General features: G+C 41.0%; 1 protein-coding gene across 1 annotated transcript; it reads right to left on the bottom strand.

Annotated features, from left to right (window-relative positions):
• Nucleotides 1–565: 565 nt before the first annotated feature.
• Nucleotides 566–11688, bottom strand: LOC306885980 (thrombospondin-1-like). The gene is made up of 23 exons (XM_079442819.1): nucleotides 11590–11688; nucleotides 11429–11499; nucleotides 10514–11076; nucleotides 10153–10228; nucleotides 9516–9608; nucleotides 9320–9429; nucleotides 9043–9168; nucleotides 8434–8530; nucleotides 7270–7443; nucleotides 7012–7188; nucleotides 6757–6930; nucleotides 5758–5885; nucleotides 5523–5675; nucleotides 5208–5426; nucleotides 5027–5134; nucleotides 4129–4288; nucleotides 3926–4044; nucleotides 3601–3835; nucleotides 3266–3493; nucleotides 2913–3184; nucleotides 2726–2823; nucleotides 2126–2265; nucleotides 566–2033 (listed from the first exon to the last, which is right to left on the bottom strand). Exons 2-23 carry the CDS (start codon nucleotides 11490–11492, stop codon nucleotides 2023–2025), a joined length of 3525 nt encoding a protein of 1174 aa, XP_079298945.1. The 5' UTR covers nucleotides 11493–11499; nucleotides 11590–11688; the 3' UTR covers nucleotides 566–2022.
• Nucleotides 11689–15276: the final 3588 nt, after the last annotated feature.

Raw genomic sequence — 15276 nt, 5'->3', positions numbered from 1 at the left:
TTCTTTCAAAAATATTAAGTCATACGACCCCAAAGTTTTGAACAGTAGTGTAGAAAATCAATGTGCAGAGCTAAATCAAAAACAGCTCCCATTGTCTTCACAAACTGTAGATTATTGAGTGTAAAGCATGACATGGTTTCTAATCGTCCATGTGGTGTCATGTTCGTTTGGACGTGTTACAGCGACTCCAGCATTCCCAGCATTCCTGACCTTGAAGGTGAGCTGAGTGTTTGCTGATAAAAGATCCTGATTTCATGTGAAAGAACGTGAGAAAATACAGGGCTTCTTTAAAATGCTCTTTTGACCAAATGAGCTTTTATTGTTACAGTAACCGTGAGTCATTTTAACCATAAACCAAACCACAGACTGCACAATTAAAATGTCTACTTAAGAGACAACTTCTTATTTATGGACTGGATTTCTTTGAGATTTATTGTGTAAACTTTTTTTTAGAAATCAGGCCAGCTAACTATTTTCATACTGAGCACAGTGCATGTCAAGGGAAGACGTCATTTAAGCAGATTATGGAGCTACTACAAACAAAAGCATTTCATTGTCATTTTTTACTCAAAAGTATTTATTGTTCTTTGATTTTACAAAAGGATTGATAAGAATTAAACAACAATATTGTGTAAAACTAGTAACAATACTGACACTGAAGCATCCTTAAACATAAAAAAACTAAGAAAGGTCAGTGTGCAAACAGTTTATACAAACACTTCCAATGTCAGGTTACAGTTCCTCATAAATTATATTAAATAGCATATATCTACACAAGTCTTTAAAACAGAAAAAAAAACTTTACCAATAACTTATTATTTTTTTTTTTAAAAGACATCATTCATTAATTAGGCACTATTTATATTAACAACTTTCCATTCATGTTCTACTGGGGCCTCTCATAAAAAAGTTTCTTTTTCTTTCATTATTTACAGAATTAATGTTTTACTACATACAGTAGCTCTAAAACAAAATAGAACTTAATTATAAATGGCACAAATATAATTTGCAATTTTTGTTGAGTTCAATAATACAACAGTGAGGTAATATTTGTACGTTTACATCATATTTTGTTCACCATTCATTCACCCCAGTCTGTTTCTCCTGGACGAGAGGGAACGCTCCAGTTGTTCTTTGTTTGTTTCAGTAATATGTGGCACTGAGATGAGTTCTCATGCATCCAGCTCCTCTCAACACAATAAATAAATTAAACAAGTGTGCCTATTATCCCTCTGTAACATCTCAACTACCTTTTTCATTTCTGCTTGCTTAGAGCCAAAAAAAACTCTTGAGTGTGTGAATGATTATAAAGGTTCATCAGGACATCTGTGTATTAATCAAAGACATTAACTTCCTCCTTAAGTGGCAAATCACAAAGGTCCTTCTAGCCCTGAGAAGCACTCCACTCTATAAACAGTGAAATTAAGACTCTTGGGTTGTCAACATCGATGACTGAGTCTGATCAAAAGCAGACATCAAGACAGCTGAATTGGGGGGGGGGGGGGGGGGGATCAATGGGTAACTCATAACTTATGGAAAAACTAGCTTGAATCAATGAGTCCTGAAGATCTGGATATCTCAATGGCAAACATCCACGCTGAAGAACACACTTTCACGAAGTCAAACAGACAGTCCATCCTGTACGTCACTTCTCAACAGTTCCTCCTGTGAGATCTCGAACCCAACAGAATCGAGGGGAAGCTTTTTCTTCAGTTCATAAGTGGCTCCTTTGTCATGATCATAGTCCACAGCAAATCTGAGGTGATGTTACAGAAGAACATCTCTTTACCAATTGTATGATAAGAAACAAGCTGAGAGTGGAGGAGATCAATGAGATGAAAGTATTGATGGGTCTTCATGCTCGACCTGCTCCTGTGGTCCTTGTTTGGATGGAAAGTTTTTGGCCTCCACGTTTGGATCCTCGATCCCACCACAGAAGAGTTTTATAACACAGAACACATTTAAAACGACATAAAAGAACAGATAACGGGCACATCCTTAAGGAAAATGCTGATGGGGCCGTTAAGATGCATCTGCAAGAGAGTCAAACAAACACTTGTGAGCTTTCCAGAACAATAAGACAGCTACAGAGAGAAATATTGTTCAAAACCATTCAAAGTGTTACCTCGGCATTCGTATTTGAGGTCTGAGAAGTAAACCATCTCTTGAGAGAAGACAAAGAGGCCAAGTCTTCCTCCGGCATATGTCTTGTCATAGATGCTTCCTGAATCAGCCAAGACTTTCTTGCCTTCATACATAATGACTCTAAAGATCAATCAAAAGAACAGGAGTGAGTGAAGCTGCTTTTCCATTCTAGCTGTTTAGTAACTAAGACAAAATGGTTGAACGAAGTCAGGGGTGTCCAAACGGTCCTGGAGGGTCCTGCAGAGTTTAGCTCCAACTTGCCTCAACACACCTGCCTGGAAGTTTCAATTATGTGTGTTTGATTAGGGTTGGAGCTAAACTCTGCAGGACACCGGCCCTCCAGGGCCAAGTTTGGACACCCCTGATCTAAGTTAAGGCTGCCCAATGCTGTTCCTGGAGATCCAGTTAACCTGCAGAGTTCAGTTCCAACCCTGCTCCATCACACCTGTGTGCAATTATCAAGTGGTCCTCAAGCTCTTAAATAGCTGGTTCAGTTGTGGTTGATGAAGCTTAACTGAGAAAATTAGAGCTCCAGGAACGGGATTGGGCACCCCTGATCTAAACTGGCTTCCACATTTACCTGATGTGTCCGGTATTGGGTCTGTGGATCAGTTGCCATCTGTAGGCGGTGTAATCCTTCCAGCCAATGTTCTTGGGATCATGCCACAGAGTACGCACCTGCAAATGGTCCAAAATAAGGTGAGCAGGACATTTCAAACACCAAACTCAATTGAATGTTCTCATGACAGCTTGAGAACAATACATACTTGTCCCTCGGTGTCTCCAGTGTGCCACAAAGCATTCCTGAGGTGTTCTCCCGGTCCTGTGGTCGAGTTCACTACTTTAATGGACAGTCCAGAGTAACCCTGTGCTTTAGTGGGTGTATGAGACCAGTAGGTCTGTGTGATCTGTTTCCACATCACCACATAGAAACGTGAGCTGGATTGGTAGCCAAACACAAAGCCGGCGTAGTCGTCATCACGGTCTGTGTTGATGAAGAATGTGCCGCTAAAGTCCACGGCATTGAATTCATCATAACCTGAGGGACAACAAGAAGAAGATTAATATTTGTATGTAGATGAATGTGTTTATCATGAGCTGATATCTCTCAACCACTTACCAACAGCAATGCCAGGATCACAGTTGACGGTCTGCAGAAGTTCTTTGCCCTGGTGACGGACGACCCAGTTGGGGTCGATTTGGGAAGTTCCCGTGGGATCGAGAGGGACCATTTGGAACCTGCGGAAGTCTGTTTCACTGATGCCAAAGTTCTCCGGGCAAACATCGTAAATATCCGGCACGTTATCAACGTCAAAGTCGTCCTTGCAGATGTCCCCTCGCCCGTCTCCTGGGCAGGAGAAAAGAGACAAAAATTCAGCATGTGGAAGTTTACAATTGCACAAATAAAATTTCACATAAAATGGACGAAAATCAGCACTGGCGCGTTGGACTCACCGTCCGAATCCAGTTGATCTGGGTTGAAGGCGAGTCGGCAGTTGTCTTTGTCATCAGGCACGCCATCATTGTCGTCGTCGTGATCGCAGGCGTCTCCTTTGCCGTCCTTGTCGTGGTCGACCTGGTTGGCGTTGGGGATGTACGGACAGTTGTCAAGGTTGTTCTGATGGCCATCCTCATCGATGTCCTGGTTGTTGTCACACTTGTCTCCAATGTTGTCAGAGTCAGAGTCAATCTGTGAAATCACATGGATTATTGCAAAGCCTTCACCCTCTGCTGTTCATAGTTGCACACTGGTGTCTTAAAGCAAGTTCAAGCATCTCACCTGGTCAGGGTTGTGCTCCAGTGGGCAGTTGTCACAGTGGTCACCGACTCCATCTCGGTCACTGTCTCTCTGGTCAGTGTTGTACACATATGGACAGTTGTCCTTCTCGTTCAGGATGCCTAGACAAATAAATTCCAATACTCACTACTTACAATGGTTCCTGTGTTCTTTGTGTTGGTCGGGTTACATGATGAAAGACTTACCATCACCATCGATGTCGATGGCACACGCATCACCCTCACCGTTGTTGTCAGTGTCTGTCTGTTCTGGATTACTGTCGTATGGACAGTTATCGCATCGGTCACCAACTTGATCGCGGTCGTGGTCGTACTGTCTTGGGTTAAAGGTAAACGGGCAATTGTCCTGGTTCAAAACAAGAACATCCAGCCAAGTCAGTGATGAAACCAGAAAGACAGAAAACATCTGGAGACGTTCTTTACCTCACCGATCGAAATTTCTAAATACACGCACACATCATAGAGAAGCACTAAACAAAATTAATGTCTGAAGCGATATGCCATGGACGTGACTGTTCGGGATGCAGCTGTGCTGCAATGCACCGTTTGGCTGCAAGACTCTTACTGTTTGTTTGCCCAGTCAGATTTTTTCCAAGTGTATGATTTGAATTATGGATGTTAAACCAAGAAATCCAGAACTGCTGGATGGAAGCCATCACAAATGCTTTATTTATTTGCTACTGGCAAAGTTCCGCTGTCTCTCGCTCTCTTTTGTTCACTCTGTTCTTTTTTTAATAACCTCATATTTAGTTGATACATTACCATCTTACATCCTAGGACATCCCTACATCTTATTCTATTCTATCTATAGCACACCTGTACATACAATTTATTTTATTTTTCAATTTATTTTTATATTTATATTTACACATATTTTTATTCTCATCTTACTTTTTATTGTCTGTGTTGTTGTTGTCTCTGTGTACTGGAAGCTTGGGACACTAAAACAAATTCCTTGTATGTGCAAACATACTTGGCAATAAAGCTCTTTCTGACTTCTGACTTCTTTCTTTTTTAGACAGTAGCATGCTATGACAGTCATCTCTAAATTCTCTTGCAGAAAAACAATGTGTTTACGACTTACCCCGTCATCAGGGATCCCATCATTGTCATCATCATTGTCACAAGCATCTCCAGTTCCATCTTTGTCATAGTCTTCTTGACCAGAGTTGGGAAGGTCAGGACAGTTGTCCTAAAAATGACATGTTTTGATGAAGATTCTGTAACCTTGTATAATGGGATATGGTGAGGAAATGGTCACATACCTTCTTGCAGTGGTAGGTGGCGTTTTCAACACAGTGGAGGTCCGTGTTTGGCCAGCCGTCAAGGTCAGAGTCCCCTCCACAGATGTAACCATTCCCAGCGTAGCCTGGTTTACATTCACAGCGGTACATGATGTCAGAGAAGATGCCCAGGTAGATGCAGTTGGCATTCTTATTGCAGCCATGGCTGCCGTCCTCACATGGGTTTCTAGGTGTGCAGATCTGTGAATAGATCGATTTTATGTTGGTTAGCACTTCATGGAAGGAGAAAGAACCTGCCCTTCCCATCATTAACACTGTTCTTTAGACTAGTCTAACCTGTTTGTTGGCAATGGCCTGCTCTGTTCCACTGCCGAAGGGCTGCTGTCCAGAGTAGCGTGGAGGGCAGGGCAGGCAGTTGTAGCCTGGTTCTGTATTCACACACTGATGGACTCCATTGAGCACGAAACAGGCATCAGGAACTTCTTTGCACTGCAGATGCCAAAATTAAGAATATTTAGAAACACCAGTATCTTCATTTAGAGGTGTCTATCTCATTAGCATGACACCTCACCTCATCAATGTCTTGACAGTTGACTCCATCCCCAGTGTATCCAACCGGACACTCACCGCACTTCCAGGAGCCATCGGGGAAGCTGGTGCATTTGGTGCCGGCGAAGCACGGGTTAGACAGGCATCCATCTGTTCATGATAGTACAAAACTTATTTTGATGTCCTATGACAAGAATTTTCAGCTTGATCCTTATCAATAGCTATGTTTCCATCAGCCTGTTTTTATGCACATTTTGTTTGAAGTATCACATCAGAAATGAGTGATGGAAATGCCAAATTTTGATTAAAAATCCCTTAATTCTCTACATATAGAGCTGTTGTGCTTCGGGCGTCCCGAGTTTGAGTCCCATCTCATGGACCTTTCCCGATCCTGTCCCCCTCTCTCTCCAATTCCTGTCTAAATTACTGTTCTGTCCTAATAAAAACGGCAATAAACACCAAAAATATATCTTTAAAAGCATCCCTTAATCCGCAAAAAACATTTTATGCTCGCTTGAGGAGGCTTTTGACTTGTGCGAAAAAGGGTTAATGCAAATAATGGGAGATGAAAACACATTTACCAAATAAATTCCTCCACGTGCATCAAAAGTCATGTGACTTTGCACGACGGGACAGCAAATCCTGGCTAACCAGCAGACCGACTTTGTTGCACATCATCTGAAATGTTATGACGGACATTCTTAAATGCCTGAGCAAAGTCTGTCAAAGTATTTCTGTATAAATTGCCTCCCAGAACTGTTTTACACTACCTCTGAAAGCAATGACTGCATTTACTGTGTTTACAAGAATTAATTATTATTATATGAAAATTATTATATTCAGTGGCTTCTCCTACTTAGTCACTTCCTGATAAACTGGCACTAAATATCACTATTTTGTTCTCTTTGACTCGTCGTTGGTTGCTTATTTGCAAATGTTTTATGCGATATTACAATTTGCGCATAAGTTAGATTCACAGTTTTTGAGGGAAACCCGGATAATGAAGCATGTTATGTCTTACCAACTGGACATGACTGGACGTTGCACAAACGGGTGCCTTTGGAGTCACCCATACATTCTTTTCCACCATATTTAGGAGCGGGGCTGTTACACAGTCGGTGTCTGCGCTGCAGTCCTCCACCACATGTGATGGAGCAAGAGTCCCATGGTGACCAGGGTCCCCAACCTCCATTCACTGAGACACCGAAAGAAACGCAGGGTCATTGGGGTTTTCAGGTTGTATTCTGCAAACACTTCAACAGGTGCAAACACTCACCTGGGCACGGGTCCTTCTGGCACGGTTCGTTCTGACGACCATCTCCCTCGCAGTCTTTCCCGCCCATCTGAGGTGTAGGGGAGTTACATAACCGGATGCGAGTGATGACACCTTCACCACACGTCACCGAGCAGGAAGACCAGGGGGACCAATGGCTCCAGCCGCCATCCTGCTTGACTGCATGAAGACAGAAATAAGCATTAACCACGTGCATGAGGATCCAAACATGATCCAAGCGGCGGATACAGTTGAACTCACAGCGTTTGTCGCATTCTTGCGTGTAGCAATCTCTCGTCTGGACAGACGTGCCGTCACAGTTGCTGTTGATTCGGTCGCAGGAGCGTCCGCGCTGCTGAATGCCTCGGCCGCAGGTCACCGAACAGTGTGTCCATTCGGACCAGGGCGACCAGCCGTCCACTCCCGCATCGTTCGCTTGAAGAAAACAATCAGAGGAAATATATGAGCCATGCTGGCAAAATGAGTGTAAATGCGCATTGGGCTAATTTTCAGCCAAAAAAAAGTGAAAAATTTTGATTTTGAGGTTTTCACGAAAATTTGTTCATTAAGCCCTGGTCTAGCAATCCCAATGCTCCAAATAGTAATTAAACATCTATAATTATCTTTATTTGTATGTTTTCTGAGAGGAGTACCTTTTCTCCGCTCGCTTCTCGCACTGACTGACATCTGATCACGATAAATATACACATATACACAGTATTTAAGTATTCACGCAAACATAATCTGTTATGTCTTAAGTGAACTTTTGGGGAAAAACATTGGATGTGTAACATATTATATCTGTGCCTTACAGTATGTATTCATAAATAAGCCATCTGTCTCATTAATGTTAATCTAACAATAAAAGAAAAGGTATTCACATGCTGCTCTTGATTACACTGCTTTTGTAGTTTTAATAATCAATTTATTTTGTAATGAACACACTAAATAGATTTTTACATTTGATTATTTGTTTTTCTTACTTGAATGCTTTGTTCATGTAAAATGAAAAGAGTAATACACTACACTTGTTTCTTTCTTATACTTGTTCTTTTTTGCATCTTTTCTTATTTATAACAAAGATAAAATAAAATAGCTATATTGTGATTAGTAATGATTATTAAGTAAAGAATTGGAGGAAAAGATGCAATGTTGCTCAGTGTTTTTTGCTTTGGAACTTTAGAAAGCTTAACTCGATTTTCTCAAAATGGACTTTGCTGACTCTATCGACTTCAAACGGGCGTCACTCAGTATTTTTTTGTCCAATTCCAATCATTTTGAAGGCCTTTTAATGGAGAATCTAAAAATAAAAATAACACATTTTTGAAAATGTGCTCATTGTGACTGGTTTTGCCAGCACAGGTCACATATCTCTAAATGTGGATGAATGATGCCCTACATAATGAATTGTGAAACTTGACTTACGTGTTCCGCAGCGCGGGCAGCATTCGCCGTCGGGGACGGTGGCGTTGGCGCAGGGCATGAGAGGACAGGATATTTCACGGCACACAGTGGCGGAGTTCTGCGAATAAAATATTTGAAGCAAGTTTAATCGCACGATCCCAACAGCTGCACATAATGGATGAGAAATAAACGCCTCTCTGCTGGCAATAAAAAGTGACCCTTGGCTTTGGCAGGAAAATCTTGCGGTGATATAAACTCAGGGGAATACATCTGACCGGACTAACAAAGTGTTTTAATGTGGCCAGCATGAGGGTGGAGAAGACATACTGAGTCAGCGGACACAACCGCACACACACTAACACACACGCAGATGCTGGTCTCACCGGAAACCAGAGACAGCGGGAATCACTCACCAATTAAAACATTCCTGAATCCCGGCCGCTGAGGTGCATGAGTGCAGTGAAACAGAGACACAGAATGGATTGAGAGAGGAAGAGACTGCACCTTTTTTCCTTCTCCAACACCAAGACCAGGGATTTTGACTAATTTAACCGCCAGCTACCCACATAAAACAAGTGCCTGACCAGTATAGCACACTTTACATTTTTGCATCAGTAAGAAGACCCATACCTGACAAGTGCAGTGTGTGCAGCTGTCCACCGTCCACTCGTCTTTGTCTCTGTAAACGATGCCGTTATGCAGACAAACCCCTTCGTGGATTTTAATCTGAGTCATGATTAAGTTGTTGTCTGCTGTCTGAAAGCCAGAAGAAGAACAGAGGGACTGTCATTAGAAACAACTTTGAGAGAAGTGGCTGAGGAACAACTGTTTGGCATTAGAAGAGAAAAAGGGCGGAGAGACACATGTATGTATGAACATCAGACAGACAGCTGGTTGTGATCCTCACCACTTGGCGGAGCTCGTTTGACAATTGCTTCACCACCATGCCGAGTCCCTTGAGCTCCTTAAACATGCTGGACAGATCGTTGCAGGAGAAACCGCAGATGTCCTGCAGATCTGAAGAGGAACAGGATTCTGACGTTAACTTCACAAGTTCATGATGAGACCCCAGACACATTACAAGCACATGACGGTCATCTGACCTTTAGACTTGTGTCCGGTGTAATCAGTGCGGATGGCTGGACTGGATCCGTTCACGGGGTTTTCCCAGGTCATGACATCAGTGATGAAAGCTGCTGTTTTGAGAACACATGAGCTTTAATATAACATCTATGTTTTATATATATGTGACCGTGGAGCACAAAAGCAGTCATGAGTAACACAGGTATATTTGTAGCAATAGCCAACAATACATTGTATGGATCAATATTGTACATTTTTCTTTTATGACAAAAATCATTAGGATATTAAGTAAAGATCATGTTCCATGCAGATATTTAGTAAATTTCCTACCGTAAATATATCAAAACTTAATTTTTGATTAGTAATATGCATTGCTAAGAACTTCATTTGGACAACTTTAAAGGAGATTTTCTCAATATTTAGGTTTTTTTGCACCCTCAGATTCCAGATTTTCAAATAGTTGTATCTCAGGCAAATATTGTCCTATCCTAACAAACCATACATCAATGGAAATATTATTTATTCAGAAAATTTAAAAACATTACCCTTATGACTGGTTTTGTGGTCCAGGTTCACACACATGCTATATTTATTTAATTACATTTTATTTTTTGTGCATTTAAGAATATAAAAAGGTATGCTCTATTAAGCACTCACAGCTCTCGCATCCTTTATTGCGTAAAATCGTGTCCAGCGTCGTTCCAAAAACAAACCTCACGTTCTGGAGAACTCCCTGGAAAACGGGATAATGGTCAAAACTGAGACTGGCAGAAGAAACCGAACACTGTTCCAACAGATACTATTACATGGAACATTCAGGCGGAGACTGTAGAACAAAACCATTCGCTGAAGGCGAAGCGCTTTGCGCGCATTAACCGCGTCTTTACGCGTTTCGTCAGAGGAAGAAAACATGCATCAAATTGAAATATAATACAACGGATAACACGATAATATCACAGATGACTATAATTACGCATATCTGATACATCATATACATGCTCAAAGCCCAGATTCTTACCATGAAGCGATCGGATTTGGCGGCTCCTTTGGCGATCCTCAGACTCGCGATGTCCGCGCTCTCCTGACTCAGGATCTGCTGGATCGGAGCATCGAGCTCTTGAGTGTTGATCTCCTCGCAGCCCACATGAACCTGAGCTCGATCCTCCTGCACAAACACCGTGATGTTCTTCCAGTGTCCGTTCGCCACGTTCACGTCCTCAATGGACACCACGTGCTGTCCGCTCGCGGTCCAGTACACCAGATCCACGGTGTTGGCTTTTCCGTTGGAGATGATCTCGAAGACGGATCCGGTGCCGTCTGCCCTCTCCACGGAGACCAGGCTGCCCCTGGTGCGCTTGGCTTGCTTGAGGTTGGCGGTGAAGATGAAGCCTCTCTCGCTCTGGATGGAGTAGATCAGGTCCCTGAAGGAGAGCTCGGGCACTGAGGGGATCAGGTTCGGGTTCAGGATCTTGTACGCGGGGCTGTTTGGATCGGGTCCCTTCACTAAACTCACCCCGTGATGCTTCTTGTGGACATGAGTGAGCTCGAACAGGTCAAACACGGTGTCATCATCCGGCATTTCTGCGGATTCCGAGAGAAAACGAATGTGAGCGCGTACGAATATATCCAACCCGATCTCATCAATAGCACGAGTTTATGTTTTGATTTGGCGTATAGCCTACTACTTATACGCAGAAATTGACTTTGGCGTGCATATGCAGGCGAAAACTGCGTATTATATGCACTTCAAACACGTGCGTATCATATGCACGCCAAAGTCAATTTCTGCGTATCAATAGCACGATTTTCTGTTTGTATTTAGCATACTATTTTCATGAGACCGGCTCAGATTTAATATGCATCGGAAGAGTATAGCAGCCACTGAGAAAGCCCCATCACCCTTTGATTTGAATCAATGAAAGTTTCTCCTCACCTACGCGTCTGCTGCTGACGGAACTCCACAACAAGAGGCACAAAACGAGTCCTCTCAGAGTCATGATTCCCCTGAAATCACATCACATCACATCACATCACATCACATCACACATCTGTCTGCAGCTACATGTGAAAACCCGTCTGAAAAGAAACACTCACCTGAAGAGAGACGCTCTTATAGTGAAGACGCTTTGCAGAAATTCCCTTGTATCTTTGACTGTGAGTGTGTGTGTATGTGTGTGTGTTGGAGATGTTCTGCTCTTCTGAGCACATGAGACTTCTGCGCTATTTAAGTCATTTCACACATTCTTCAGTTGCTCTCTCGACCAATCAGCGTTCAGCAGGACGCGCATATTCAACATCAGGAGAAAAAACTGCGCATTCCACAGCAAACTTTCCATCAGCCAACAATCTGCTGCGCGCGCACACGCACACGCACACACACACACACACACACACACAAACACCCCCCCCCCCCACACACACACACAAGCCAAAAATTAGGAAGATTCTCTTAAACTCCAAAATACTGTTAAATCAGTAATATATGGTATATAATAAGTAAAAGCTGTTTTCTATGTGAATATGTGTTAAACTGTAATTTATTTCTGAGATCTGCAGCTGTATTTTCAGCATCATTACTCCAGTCTTCAGTGTCACATGATCTTCAGAAATCATAATAATATACTGATTTACTGCTCAACAAACATTTCTGATTATTATCAATGTTGAAAACAGTTGTGCTGCTCAATATTTTTGTGGAAACTGTGATACATTTTATTTTTCAGGATTCACAGATGAATAGAAAGTTCAAAAGAACAGCATTTATTTGAAATAGAAAGGTTTGTGACATTATAAATGTCTTTACTGTCATTAATTTCTTATTAAATAAGGAAGGCGTTTCAGCAGGATTCTGTTTGATCTCTAAATCATTTGTTATGACAGAAATTCCATTAGGACTTTTAATGTTTGATTTTAGACATTATGGTATTTCCTGTTTATAACAGTGATTTATTCCTCATATCAGTCAAATGTATGTATTCTTTTGTGACTAAGTGCATCATAAGGAGTCATGAAATCAAAATGTGTTTGTACTTTAAGATGATTTTTCTCCGGTGTGAAGGTTCCTAATACTCTGTGTGTGTGTGTGTGTGTGTGTGTGTAACTATGTAAACACCCAGGAAACATATCAAATATTATATTGATGCAGTCATGGCTTATAAAATGAGCGGTGTGATTGCACAGGCCCGCTGACGCTCACATGTGGGCGGCACAGAGCAACACAAAGCCTTCTGAAGGCTGGACAGAACTGGACTGATGTCAGTGTTTCCAGTGGATACGCAGAGATATGTGTGTTCAGTATGCCTGTTCAATATCACTAGAGTATAACACAAACGGATGATCAGCAGATACACGCTCCAGAATCTCTGCACTGCGTCTCCTGATCAAATATAAATATAAAATAACAGAAGTTTTTCAGTGCATGTAATTCCTGTTCTGTACTGATACAGATAGTGACCACAAAACACATTTAAAATGTCTGAATGTCATTCAATAGAAAACATCAAAGCAAAGGAAGAATGAAGTGAAGTTTGTTTTGAGAAAAGCTCCTGCAGCGTCTGATCAGATACAGACTCCTTCTGTCATATTTCATGATCTAATGACAATCACACGTTTATAAGATTGATTCTTGGAGCTCAGAACCGTTTAATCTATCCTGAGAAACACTCTATGCTTCATTTCTCATAGGAAGTGAGCTCATGTTGATTAATTATAATTGTAATTGTGACAGAAGTAGGTCAGATGAACTAGTAGAGGATGAGGATGAAGAGCTCCAGAAAACATCTGATCATCAGACATCTGCTGAGAACAAACCATCAAACGCTTTGTATTCGGCCTGTGAAAGATGAAAACCATCCTCAGATTAAAACTATATCATCAGGTTCAACTCCACTGACATTTACTGAAGGAAACATGAGTGTCACTTACCTGTGGAAGAGTCTCTGTGATCTTCTGGTCACACAGGATTGATTTACACACTGAAAGGAAGAGTTTAAAAAAAAGGGTTTCGATCACCCTCAGGCCGTCCAAGATTAGGATGAGTTTGTTTCTTCATCAGGTTTGTAGAAATGTGTCTCTGCATCAGTGTCTCAGCAATGGATGCTCTGCAGTGAATGGGTGCCGTCAGAATGAGAGTCCAAACAGCTGATAAAAACATCACAATAATCCACACCACTCCAGTCCATCAGTTAACATCTGGAGAAGACAAAAGCTGAAACAAATCCAGCATTAATATGTTTTTAACTCAAATACGAGTCCATAATCCATAATAACGCTTCCTCCAGTGAAAAAGTGTTCTGGTCTGAATCAGGAGAGAAATCTGCAGATCAAGCAGCGATTACAAGACAAAACAGTCCAAAACAGCACTAAAATGTAAATCTTTTGTCTTCTCCAGATGTTAACTGATGGACTGGAGTGGTGTGGATTTACTCATTTACAGCACATTTTCATTTTTCGGTGATCTATTCCTTGAAGTTTAATACTTGATGTTAGAAGTTTGATCAGAGTTTTTAACCTCTACACATATCAAAGTTGTTTGTGGCACTAGCAAACGTTCATTCAGATCAATAATCTAATTTACTAAAAACTTGATTTTAATAGTTCTAAATTCAGATTTCAACCCATTTATGATACTGTATATAACACCTTTAACAGTTTTTTACTTGTGTTTCTAGTTGCCAAGTGACTTGAATCTCTATATCTGTCAAGCAGGATTTATAGACATTTATAGACTGCGTCATTGAAACTCTCACCTGGTTTCTTCACTCCCTCAGATCGGATGCGTGTGGACCTGAAGATGACGGTGGGATCTGTAGCCTCGGGCCTGGAACTTTCTAATAAATGATGAGTCAGTGGCATGGGTTCTGGTTTTTGCCGCAGGCGCTGCTGTCAAGCTCCAACAAACACTGAGTTCCTCTGAATTCAGATCCCAGAGAAACTAAACATGTGTTTAATTTGACACCCAGACATCAGATCTGGATCCTTCCTCACATTGATGAATCGAGAGATTTGTCCTTCAGGAATTATGCCATTTCCTTGAATTTGCATGGCACTGCTCCTCATTTCTTTGGAAAATATTCCATAACTAAATAAAGGCAGTTTAGATGATGTGATCTGACAAACACTGTCTCATTGATCCAAACACTCAGTCGCTCTCATTCTGATCTGAGCAGCTTTTAGTCAAACTCTCAAATTTCACTGATGAAAATGAAGATTTTGTGCATCTGAAATACACTAGAAAACAAACGCTTGACATTTGCATCAATCTGCACTCCAGGGTTATTATAGGTAACTAAAACTGAAGCTAAAATAAAACCACTTTTTTTTTTGTTACTTGAAATTAAGTAATCGATAACTGAAAGAAATGAAATATGAAAAACGTTTCCGTTGAGCTAACCTGTATGTATGTAAAAAACACTACTACTAAAAATGTCAAAAACACACAACTGAATTACTAAAACTAACTCAAATTAAAATGACAAATTTAAAACAATTATTCAAAATATTAATAAATACTATAAAGGCCTATTTAAAAAAAAAACAAAAAACTAAATTGAATAAAAACAACAAAAACCAACAACAAAATTACTAAAACGATCTAAAATTAAAATTAAAGTATTTAAAACTGATTAAAAATAACAATAAAAATGCAAATAGAGTTCATCTTGATTTCATGCTGACTATAATATTAAACGATATGCTTCATCTTGAGTCTTAAATTGAAATCAAACTATGAGTTTTAGTCATTTGTCAGGAATTCTCGGTCGTGCACCAACTAACTCGTGC

This window comes from Barbus barbus (genome assembly GCF_936440315.1).
Source record: "Barbus barbus genome assembly, chromosome: 20".
NCBI classification, from domain to species: Eukaryota; Metazoa; Chordata; class Actinopteri; order Cypriniformes; family Cyprinidae; genus Barbus; species Barbus barbus.
The sequence above is the reverse complement of the archived record's forward strand: the minus strand, read 5'-3'. Positions and strand labels throughout refer to the sequence as shown.

Coding starts and splice junctions, on each gene's coding strand:
- LOC306885980 (XM_079442819.1), bottom strand. CDS start 11,492: ATGACTCTGAGAGGACTCGTTTTGTGCCTCTTGTTGTGGAGTTCCGTC. Junction 5,886..6,756: donor CGTCCAGTCATGTCCAGTTG/GTAAGACATAAC, acceptor TATCATGAACAG/ATGGATGCCTGTCTAACCCG. Junction 3,185..3,265: donor TGATCCTGGCATTGCTGTTG/GTAAGTGGTTGA, acceptor GTTGTCCCTCAG/GTTATGATGAATTCAATGCC.